The sequence below is a fragment of the Podospora pseudoanserina genome, chromosome 4 (assembly GCF_035222485.1).
Source record: "Podospora pseudoanserina strain CBS 124.78 chromosome 4, whole genome shotgun sequence".
Classification (NCBI taxonomy): Eukaryota; Fungi; Ascomycota; class Sordariomycetes; order Sordariales; family Podosporaceae; genus Podospora; species Podospora pseudoanserina.
The window spans coordinates 997,909-1,008,806 of NC_085923.1; the positions used below are offsets into that span (position 1 = coordinate 997,909).

The following is a 10,898-nucleotide window of genomic DNA, read 5'->3' on the forward strand; positions in this document are numbered from 1 at the left end:
GAAATCAAGCTGCACCTCCAGGAAGTCTCGTCCCCACCACCAAACCCTCGGCCCGCCTGCAGACACCGACTGATCGGCGCCGGGCCGATGCTCGCCGGGCTCTGCCTGCCGCCCTTTGCATTTGAAGACATTAATTATACCCCCAGATGAGCAGTGAACTCGATACATGAAGAGAGCATTTTAACACTGACTCATATTCCATAAAATGCATGCTAAACAGCTAGCTAGCCAAAGTTTACAGATAACCCCCTCCCGCTCTCTTCCCTGCCGGTCAACAAGTAACCCAGCCGTTTACAGCTTATTCATCCCCCCAAACTTAATGATTGATCCTTCCTCATCCACCAACACCCATGCGTGTTTCTATACTTACAATTTTCCCCCTCCATCACCCCCCCCCACCTTCTTCCACCACACAACACAAACATCACCCGGTGAAGAGCTTTGAAAATGAATGATGCCTCCCCTCCCCCCCTTAACCTTAACCCAACCAATGTAGTATGGAAAAAGACACAAGAAAAAAAAAGAACAATCCACTTCAGCACGTTCATTATGCTTAACCTCTCTCTCTCTCTCTCTCTCTCTCACACACACACACACACACACACACACACACACAGCCCAAAGGATACCTTCCCTTACCCTACTACCCGCTAGCCCTTCCCTAAACAACATATTGACCACCTAAAAAACAACATCAAACACCCTCAGCCCTCCCTTCTCCAGAACACCGCAAAACAAAATTACTCCTGTCCGAAACCCATCGTCTCCTCCACCGCAATCGTCAACTTGTTCTGCAACATCGCCAAATCCTTGTACGGCGGAAGATCCAAACGGTTGAAGCTATTCCCCCAAAGTTAGTAACCAACTCCAAATATTCCAGAAACAAAAAACATACCAAGTATGCGCCTTTGGCAAATTCGTAATCTCCCCCGCCTTCTCAATAGTGAACCTTCTCGGCCCATCACTCCCCTGCAGATCCTTGAACCCGTTCACCGGAATCCTCGACGTGCCCGTCGTGAATTGCAGCAGCCTGCTCTTCTGCTCCCCGTCCCAGCTCCTTACCGTCTGCCAAAAGAACTGAATCACCTCGTCGCTCTCGGTGTATCCCCTGTAATCGGTGTGCTTCTTCCAGTCGTCCACGTCAATCTCGGCAATACCGCCAATCAGTAGCTCCAGCTCCCTCTCGTCAAAGACATTGATCAGATCATGAGGAATAAGCTCCTGGAACCCCTCCTTGAACGCCTGGAACTGCTCCGCAATTCTCTTTTCGATCCTCCACTTGACCATCAGGTCCACATACTCCTTCTTGTTCTCTTCCGTCACGTCAATGTTGCGCCCGTTGGGCTTGAGGTCCTCGACAGCAATCACGCCGAAGCGCTCGTCTTCAGTAGAGAAAGTCATCTCCAGCCCGGCATCCGTAATGTCGTTGTCCAGAATCCACTGCAGCGACCGGTGGAAGTCAGCGTCGACACCCTCCATGTCAGCCAGCACCACTGCCTTGCCAAGCACCATCTTGTACAGCGCTCCGATGAAGAAGGCGTCGAGGAATCTGCGGTGGAAAATGGCAAGACCGACAACACGGCCAATAAACTTGAAATAGTTCAGGTGCTCGGGATTGATGCCCGAGTGCGGGTTGATCTGCAGCGTGTAATTGTCGTGCGCCGAGTACTCGAACAAGCAATAGAACGGGTTGAACATCTCGTGCGACAAGAGGAAGAAGAACTCTCTCGACAGACCACCATAATCCAGACCATCTTCGCCGTCGAATTTGATCATCAGTCTCTTCTTCAGGTCCGTGGCTGACTGGCGACTAATCTCGGCGAACGAGTCCTCAAAGATGTGCGAGCGTCTAACCTTGATGTGGCATTGCCCGGAGAGGATTCGCATGGCGGGCTGAGACCGGAAGTAAATCAGCTTCCTCCTGAAATCACGCTTGTACTGTGGCACGTTCTGGTCGAGCGACGACGGCAACCTTGGGTCATCCCAGGTGGTTGTCTTGGTGTTGTGGTCCACAAAGTAGACGCGAGCTGTGTTAGTCAGGCGCATCTCCCATCCGCTGGGCAAGGGGCCAAGCTGTGACACTGGCTGCTGCTGGATTCTTCCGTTGTCGTTATTGCCGCCATACATCCTTATGTACTGCTGGCGTCGCGGGTCGACCCACGTCGTTGTGCGTGTGTTGTGGTCGACAAAGTAAGCTCTGCCTTCGGGTGTCCACCTCTGCTCCCAGCCAGGTGGAAGCTCGCCGCTACCGGCCGTTGTAGCCCCGGTGTTCATCATGGTGGTGGCATTGGCTTGCGAGGCGGCTGCTTGCTGCGCCTGCTGTTGTTGAAGTGTTGGCGAGTTGGCACCAGTTCGATCTTCGGGGAGCGTGCGGTTCTGGTGTCTCTGTCTTTCCACTTGGGTATTCGCCTCGGCCACCCGGTTCTCGGCAGCCCCCGTCGCCCCCGTCGGTCTGTTCCAGCTCGTCGTTCGCGTATTGTGATCAACATAGTAGGTTCTCCCCAGGTTGTCCTCGCGACGTTCCCAGCCTGCTGGCAGACGGCCTTGCGAGTCTTCAAACGGGCTCAGCGTGCTATTTGTTTGTCGGGCTTGGGCGACGGCACCGTTCGTGACAGGACCGTTCGAAGCAGGAGTGGCAGCTGAAGGGTTCGACGCAAGGCTTGAGGGACGATGGGGGATAGCTAGTTGCCCAGCCGCGCTGGAGCCGCCGTTGGGGCGTGACATGGCTGAAGATGGTCGTTCTGAAGAAGCTTCCCCGTTAGAAAGATTAGGGGTTGCAGGATTGAGGAGCGATGGTCTGCTGGACGACGGAGCCGATGGTAAAAGAGCTTGTTGCTGCTGAGCACGTGCGGGAGCTGTCATGTTAGTAGACAGGTTTATAATAAGCTTGCCGTGCACCACAAGGTTGTCTGTGGACTTCTTAAGGTCCCGCGTGAGCATCTGGTCTATGATTGGGATAAGTTAGCTGAAAGGGATGCCCAGGCGCGGGAAAGGGGCTGGCTCCGTACCATCAGATTCGGGACTGAGCTCGATAACATCCCCAACGCGAATATTAATCACCCCTAGGAAGCCCTGATCCTTCTTCTTGAATTTCTTCTGGTCGAACACTTGCACGGCGAGGATGCTGTCCTCGTTCACCTTGCTGCGTCGAGTCAGTACGACATCAGGGGAAAACTGCCCCTCCATGGGCACCTGGGGAGGCCGCCACTTACAAATCAAAGCTTTCATTCCAATATGGGTTCAGTGTCCGCTTGGAAACCTGTGTTGTCTTGGTTTGCTCGCCATTGATGGTTGCTACCGCAAAGGGATCGGGGAATCCTGAAGGCCAGCAAGTCAGCATTCCTGTTCAAGAACCACAGCATCCAACAGCCGGAACCCAGCACTCCGGGACCACATACGGAAGACATCCCGCTTGTATAAGCCATCGGCCGCAATAACTTGGAACACGAAGTTAGTACTGTTGATACTAGTGCAAAGGGCTGGGGTTGGGCTCGAGTTTACTTGTAACACGAAGGTTGTTTCCTTGGCTGTCGCAAGGGGTCAGTCAGCTCAGTATTTCCTCGTCAGAAGACAGGAGTAGGGACTCACGCCGAAGGCCCTGCTTGACTGCCACTCATGATTGCAAACAGTGCAAGTCAATCTCGCACGTGTGGCGTTGGTGTTTCTGTGACCTTTTCGTCTGGACTTCTCCTGTCGTCCTTCGTCCGAGTGGGCGGTCCGCTGTTGGCGGGGATGTGTGGTTGGCTGTCGGTCAAGCAAGGGGAGGTTCGCAACGAGAAAAGGCTGGATGAGATGCCGAGATGCGGGCGGCCAAAGCGCTCGGTGATGGAGGGATCTCGATTCGATGACTGACACTCAGCCGGGCGACGCGAATGAAGGCGCGATGAGGTGCTAGACTGCGTGTTGTAGATGCATGCGCAGCATTAAACGATGGGGAGCGCAGCTGGGCCGTCGAGGGATTGTGAGAGTGGTGAGTATGGTATGGTGAGGCTGTGCTTGTTGCTCTTCTGTCCCGGGCCCCCCCCCGCTTTGGGAACCTCTGTCGCTCGAGCCTGAGGCGGCGGGCGGCTAGTTTGTTACTGGTTGGAAGCGAGGCCGTGACGCAGTTAAGCCAGGTACCCTGTGTAAGGGCTAGGTGGTTCGAGTACCCCGTACAGGGAGAGCTTTGTTCTGCTGGAATCTTGGAAAACGCAAAGACAAGACAGGACGAGACAAGACAAGACAAGAAAAGAGCAAGACAGCTTCAGTCCAGAGCAGCCAGAGCAGCCAGAGCAGCCAGAGCGGTCAAGCATACGGTGGTCATCAGAGAGAGCATGTGAGGTGTAGGGTGCGGTCATTGTGTCCCAAGCAGCTTTGCCCAGCGTTGCCTCCAGTACCTTCCTAGCACAGAAAAGGATCCATCCGTCCTTAGTGGCTTCTGGAGGGTGATCGCGCAACTACTTTCTCGCACAGTGTGTTCCTCCTGCAGCGAAACAGTTACCCCTGAGTGACAGCCAGGTGGTGAGACTTTCTCTTCGTATCTTCCACGTGAGGCTTGCACGGCTTGATCTTGCGCAAGTTTCGGGTCAGGCCGGCAATTCGATGTAGGATCTACTAATTGTTGTGGCGCTGGAAACACCGTCAACTAACTGTCTTGGGATTTCGAGGTTCGGTACACCGTGTTAAAATCAGATATACACCGTGTAAGGATTGGTGGAACATGTCCCGAACCGTCAGAAAGTTGCCCCTCGGATTATTTTGTGAATCAGCCTTTACGAGTATAAGAGCTCCCAGCCGGGATTTTTTGCGAGAAATAACAAGGCACTCTTGAGTCTGCCTGTAATCTCCGCGTATAGGCCTCACACATCCCAGACGGTTGCTTTTCATTCCGAAATAGAGGCGCCTTATCTTGTCGGAATCTACCACAATATCCAGACTCACTCACCCTCAAGCCATCTGGTACATACATAGAAATAAATAAGCGCAGGGTAGGGAAGCTAGGCTTATGTTTCTATATTCGACATGCCGTTACTCCGCTAGTGCCCCAAGATGGATGCCACACAGAAATCCACGCAACCAAGGGGCAAAGTCCAGCGGTTGGCAACCGGACAGAAGATGCCTAGCCACCAGGGTCCATCAACTTGGTATTTGATGAGTAATTGTACCCTTTTCTTTTTACCTATCCCCCCGACTCCTAAACCGAAGCAAACAATAATAGCAATTATTCGCCATGTCCCGTCTCTTGATATACAACTTTGGACAATAAGGGTGTCGATTCGACTGTCCCTTCCAATGTTGCCCTAAGGGTTGACATTCCATTCACCTCGAGCCAGAGGAGACTCTGGAAACCTCCCTCTCAGTGGCCGTAATGGCTTACCTCTCCAACCAGGATAACAACAATCCAATGGCCTCCGTGAACGCCAAAAACCCCTGGCTCCGGACAGGCGACAGACCTCTCCTTGACATCAATGCCACCCCGGGTACCGCTGAAATCTTCCACCCCTTGACGTTTAGTAAGGGGCGATTCCTCCTCTGCCCCGGCCGCGGTAACCGCCGCGATAACCCCCGCCATAGAAACCACCACCACCGCCCCGACCAAACCCTCCACCACCCCTACCAAACCCTCCAAACCCTCCACGACCACCACCACGATACCCACCCCTGCCGCGTCCTCGAGACATGCCGGGCAAGTTCGTACGTTTTGGCTCAACCTTGATATTCCGTCCCTTGAAAAGGCTGTCATTCAACACCAACGCCTGAGCCACCATGTTGGGTTCCGAAAACTCGACATATGCGTAGCTGTCCCAAAACACCATGTCAGTCCTCTCTCTCTCTCTCTCTCTCTCTCTCTCTCTCTCTCTCTCTCTCTCTCTCTCTCTCTCTCTCTCTCTCTCTCTCTCTCTCTCTCTCTCTCTCTCTTTCTTTTTGTGCCTTTCAATCCCACCCAGACTGCAAAAAGTAAAACTCACCCCTTTGGCTGCCCGGTAAACTTGTCCAACAAAATCGTCACCCTGTTGATGCTCCCACACTCCCCAAAGTGGCTCTGCAGCTCCTCAGGCGAGGTGGAGTAATCCACATTGCCCACAAACACGCTCCGGTTGTCGATATCTTCCTTATCGTCCTGCAGCCCCTGTCTTTCCTGATCCATCGACGCTTGCATCTCCCTAAGCTTGGCCGCTTCGGCTTCCATCTCGGCAACGCGCCTCTTCATGGCAGAGATCTCCTCCTGTATGTTTTGTTTTGGAGCCCGGTCAGTCTTTTTGGTTTCTTCTATTTTTTGTTTTTTTTCTTTAAAGTTTATCAAGGCGCCGTACCTCATCATTCCCATCTTCGCCCTCGCCGTGAACTCTGTTTTCTTCTCCCTGGGGGGGCTTGTCTTCTGGCTTGGGGGAGCTCATTTTGGCTTTTCGGCTTTGAGTTGTGGAGAGCAGGAGTTGCGAAATTTGATCGGGTGGGGAGGGGGTTTCGAGGTTGCGAAGTTCTGTTGGGATGGCGGAAAGGACCTGAAATCGTGGCGGTTAGCATGAGACCTCGTGGTCGGGGTCATATGTAGATAGGCGTCACGGAGGCCCGGGGAGCTATTCCCAATGACGCGAACACGCGCGGCAGCCACACGAAAACGCCAAGGGAGGTTGTATCAGATAACTCTCCCACCCAGCTGCTGAGGCGGAGAGACAGGCTTACTGGGATGCAAAGTGTAATTCTTCTGGCAAAATTTTGTCGTCGGGATAGGTCCTGCTTGTGTTTAAAACAGGAAAGAGAGGTGTAGCAAAGTTGCGATCAGAAGTCGTCGCCCTGGCCAGTTTGGGTCCGCAAGGCTGGGATCTCGTTGTAACTTGTAGCCGATCGGCGAATTGCCGGACTGGGGTCTGGGTTTGCGATTTCTCCTGGGTTAGGGTTGTGGTAGCCATCAAGATTCTTGCTAGCTTGATATGTGAAACATTTCCCCATGCAACAGCCTTCGTTGAAACAGAGTACGGTTCAATCTTCTTTATCAGCTTTGTTCGCCGGAGAACGGCTCCTTAGGTCAAACGACCTCATAAACGTTCACTTATCCCCAATTTTTCTGTCATTATGGGTTGTTTGCAGTCTGCGGCTGCAATAGCCTATCACCATGGGGGGAAAGCAGGCAAAACAAATGTGTACAGAAAGACCTGATATCTATACAACAAGCTACCTAGCTACCATACTCGTATGTAAGATTTTCTCTTGTTATAACCTGATCCACTCATCTCGCAGTCAATATTCCCTTACTCTTCTCCTTCTCATCACAAAGCCCTCTCCGCCCACTCATCTCTCATATCATAGGCACTAACATCACTCCTCGTCTCATCCCTCCCGCTCACCCTCTCCTATCAAAGAAAATCATCCTCCCATAAAACCTAATCCCCCTTCCACCAACCCATCCCCCCAAAAACTTGATATAGCTCCCGTCACCCTCCTCATTATACCTACCCCCCTTGCTCGTCCTCCCCCCTCCACCTGAGATAATGCCTCTCGTTCGAGGACTGATACGGCCGCTGCTCCAACCTCGAAATTCCCTCCACCGGACCCAGTACGAACGATCCCCAGAGGGCATTCCCATCCATAGTGACTGTCATTCTTGATTCACCCCTCTCGTCATAGCTAGGGTCTTCAGGTTGGAGTTCATAGTTTCCGTTGAGGAGGCTGAGAGGCGGGAAGGATGCACTGCCCGGTGGGGTTGGAGTACTGGCTGTAGTTGTCATAGGTTGGTGAACCAGGATAGGGAGGGGGAGGGTCGTCGTTGAGGTTGGAGCTGCTGTAGGAGTTCCAAGTGGAAGGGGTGCTGCTGCTGTGCTTGGAGGGGTTGCTGGTTGATTTGGTGTGGCCGCCAAGGGGGCAGCTCCAGTTGTTACGGCGGGCAGTTTGGATCTGTCGGGAGGATGGAGGAGCGGGGGTTGACGAGGCGGGTAGTGGGCGGGATGAGCTGCTCGCGATGTGGGAGTCGCCTCTGCCTCGGGAGCAGCGGGCGGTTTGCTTTGTGCGTTGTATGGTGGGCTCAGGGGGTGGTGATGGCCTTGAGGAGACAGCGTGGGAGTTAGCTCTGCTTGCGGAGGTGCCCCCTCGACGGGCGGTCTGCTTCTTTGCGGGAGCTGGCTCGGCGGCAGGTGGCTTGGGGGCAGCCTTGGGTTTGGGAGTAGCGATTGTCCTCGCCTTCTTGGTAGCAGTTGCGCTACTCGGTCCAGTGTGGGCGTTGTCATCGGTGGCCTTACGCTTGGTACCCCCCTTGGTAGTGGTGGTGGTCTGGTTCTTCAAAGCTTGCTTGGCTTCGCGGTCGCGCGTCGTCCACTCCTTCTTCAAGTCGGCCTCCAACTTGAGGACGGTTTTCGGCACAGTCAACTTTCCACCATTGAGAGCTTCATACAGCCTCATCTTGGCTGTACCCTTGTTCTTGGATGGTGGCAGGCCATAATGTATCAGCTGAGCTTCACACCAGTGAGCAGGGTGGTCCTTTCAGCTGTCAGGTGCCATCCAACTGCGACTTGGTTTCTGGGACCGTGGCCTGACGATGAAGATTGTGGCCGGAAGCTTCCACAAAGAATTCACCGTGGGCATATGACCAGTGGTCGCTGGTGATAGGTGGGACGACGGCAGCCATTTTTATAGATCGGTGCCGTTGTGGGTTGTGGGACCGGAGGTTGAGTACACTTGGATGCTGCGATGATGTAAAGCCCGATTATTGACGACGATAGAGATGTAAGGCGGGGTTGAAGGTAAGTTCGAAATGGTGTTCGTCTGATTGGTGACTTTTCTTTGTGGCTTTTGTGGACAAACGTCTTGATGGACGTCAGAAGTCGCCGGTGTCGATGAATTCAAGCGCGTTAAGTTCTTTTAGCAAAGAGAGACACGTCAAGCTCCATAAGAAGTTGCTCCCTCCCTCCCCACCGGGGTTTAAGTGGTTTATCTAATCGCGCTACCTACGACTTCGTAGCCAGGGATCTGCTCCCTTCCAAAATTTGATCTTGACCGTTGTTCACACATCAAGAATCACTGATCTAGTTGCAGGCCGAATCCGCTTTCGAATTTCAAGACTGAACAATTGCTCTACTGACGGTATCTGTTTACTTGAAGGTGAGCCCCTTTCCTGGTGTGCCGGTCTCCTCATAAACTAAGTTCAGTATACTACACCTCTGCCAGCGAAATATATTAGTGCGAGACTTGCCCTTCAAAATAATATATTCATATATTAATTATTAATAATCATATATATAATATTAGAATTAATTTAATTTCAAGTTACTTTATTATTGTTTTCTTTAGTAAAGATACCGTTTAGTTTTAAAGAAGTATAAATCTATTTATATTGTACTTAGTGCTGGAACTTAGATTTGTTGATATGTCAGATAGATTAGATAAGAATTTTTCTATGCCGCACCGCCTTTACGGTGAGGCTCGCCTGCCTGCTTCTGTAAGTAGAGCTACGCGCGCACTAGCTAGAGAGCTATAGACAAAAGAATTCCTACACTTCTGGGAATTTTTTGCTTTCTTCGATTATTCATCACCTTTTACCATACCTTGCCTGATTTTACCTTGTGAAACGGCATTAATACTAGTATAAATAACTATATTTTATTATAGTTACTATTAATGTTATTGTAATAGAAATTAATATGTTAGTTAATATATTAATATTTATGCTTTATTATATACTAATAAAGTAATACTAACTATATTAATATTTTAAAGCTTATAGATATTTGAAACTTAGATATAACTAAATAATAGCTATATATATCCCGAGCTTTTCATAAACTAATTTAATTAATAAACGTAAAAGACTTTTAGAAGTAGTGATAGTTAAAGTAAGTTTTCATAGGATAAAGATATCCGGAATACTAAAATTAATATATGAACTTAGAAAAAAGAGCGGAATATTTGATATATTAAGTAGGAAACGTAATATAATTTTAAGAAATAAAATTTTATTAAATACAATGTTTATTTAATATATTTAAAGCGTTAGGATTAATAATTAATTTATTTCAATTAGGAAGAGGGCGAGGGGTTTTAGTATCTTTAAAGTAAGTACTGAAATAATAAGAAAATATATATATATAACCAAAACACTATAAATATACCCTCAATAAGTCACTGAATGTGTCACGGTTCTGGAAGACAGTGGGGCTACGAGGGACCAATCAAGACTGGACCGCGCCGTCGAGCGGGGCTCACGGTCCAGAAGGGCAACGGACCAATAAGATGGGGACCGGGGACCGCGGTGGGGCTCACGGTCCACGGTCCGGCATCGGCCAATCAGGAGCGGACCGAGGACCGTCTGTAAGTCAACGGTCCACGGTCCACGGGTCTATATATACGGAGGAACTAGCCGGCGTAAATAGATAGTTCTGTAGTATATAATATAAATTATAATCGTTAGTATTTAAACTATTATAATAGAGATAAGCCGTTATTATATACTATTTAACTATACCGGACTAGGATTATTTAAAAGTGCCTTTAACCAGTGTCCCTTTTAGAGGTTCTGGATAGGGGTTCGTCACACGTTACATACTTACTTTAACTCTATTACGGATAAGTTAAAGGCGTCTTTTTACTATTATAGCCGGACCTAAGAATATTTAGATAGGAAGCGTCCCGCCTAGCCTAAGTAGCGAGGGACCTTCTACTAGCACTAGACCTATACTTACTACTATAAAATAGGTCGTTAAGCGCCTTAAGAAGCTTAAGGAAGAGGCTTAGTAGACCCGGGAGTAGATTATTGCTATTACGACCGTACTTAAGTTAACCGTTAAGTTCCCGGTACCGGAGCGCTATAGAGGAAAAAAGGTAAAGCTTAAAGGATTCTTAATTTAGTTTAAAACCTATTTTCGTTATTACCTAAACTAATTTATTAACGAAAAGTTAAAAGTAATCTTCGCGGTTACTAAACTTAAAGA

General features: G+C 50.0%; 3 protein-coding genes across 3 annotated transcripts; all 3 read right to left on the reverse strand.

The window, feature by feature from the left end:
* Positions 1-158: 158 nt before the first annotated feature.
* On the reverse strand, positions 159-4,368 carry RSP5 (NEDD4 E3 ubiquitin-protein ligase). Its single transcript, XM_062946540.1, has 7 exons — positions 3,589-4,368; positions 3,502-3,527; positions 3,399-3,437; positions 3,213-3,318; positions 3,009-3,142; positions 896-2,945; positions 159-840 (listed from the first exon to the last, which is right to left on the reverse strand). Exons 1-7 carry the CDS (start codon positions 3,615-3,617, stop codon positions 741-743), a joined length of 2,484 nt encoding a protein of 827 aa, XP_062800180.1. The 5' UTR covers positions 3,618-4,368; the 3' UTR covers positions 159-740.
* A 729-nt stretch (positions 4,369-5,097) lies between these two features.
* Positions 5,098-6,786, reverse strand: QC764_402600 (uncharacterized protein). Its single transcript, XM_062946541.1, has 3 exons — positions 6,294-6,786; positions 5,949-6,205; positions 5,098-5,778 (listed from the first exon to the last, which is right to left on the reverse strand). The coding sequence occupies exons 1-3, from the start codon at positions 6,375-6,377 to the stop codon at positions 5,490-5,492; spliced, it is 630 nt and encodes a 209-aa protein (XP_062800181.1). The 5' UTR covers positions 6,378-6,786; the 3' UTR covers positions 5,098-5,489.
* An 840-nt stretch (positions 6,787-7,626) lies between these two features.
* On the reverse strand, positions 7,627-8,373 carry QC764_0063280 (uncharacterized protein; the record flags this gene model as incomplete). Its single annotated transcript, XM_062940542.1, has 1 exon — positions 7,627-8,373. The coding sequence occupies one exon, from the start codon at positions 8,371-8,373 to the stop codon at positions 7,627-7,629; it is 747 nt and encodes a 248-aa protein (XP_062800182.1).
* Between the last annotated feature and the right edge of the window lie 2,525 nt (positions 8,374-10,898).

What these genes read in the sequence shown, in the direction of transcription:
- RSP5 (XM_062946540.1), bottom strand. Translation starts at nt 3,617, where the DNA reads ATGAGTGGCAGTCAAGCAGGGCCTTCGGC. An exon ending in AGTCAAGCAGGGCCTTCGGC is followed by an intron (nt 3,528 to 3,588) that starts GTGAGTCCCTAC and finishes CCCTTGCGACAG; the next exon opens with CCAAGGAAACAACCTTCGTG. An exon ending in ATACAAGCGGGATGTCTTCC is followed by an intron (nt 3,319 to 3,398) that starts GTATGTGGTCCC and finishes GCTGGCCTTCAG; the next exon opens with GATTCCCCGATCCCTTTGCG.
- QC764_402600 (XM_062946541.1), bottom strand. Translation starts at nt 6,377, where the DNA reads ATGAGCTCCCCCAAGCCAGAAGACAAGCCCCCCCAGGGAGAAGAAAAC. An exon ending in GCGAAGATGGGAATGATGAG is followed by an intron (nt 6,206 to 6,293) that starts GTACGGCGCCTT and finishes CAAAACATACAG; the next exon opens with GAGGAGATCTCTGCCATGAA. An exon ending in TTTACCGGGCAGCCAAAGGG is followed by an intron (nt 5,779 to 5,948) that starts GTGAGTTTTACT and finishes GTTTTGGGACAG; the next exon opens with CTACGCATATGTCGAGTTTT.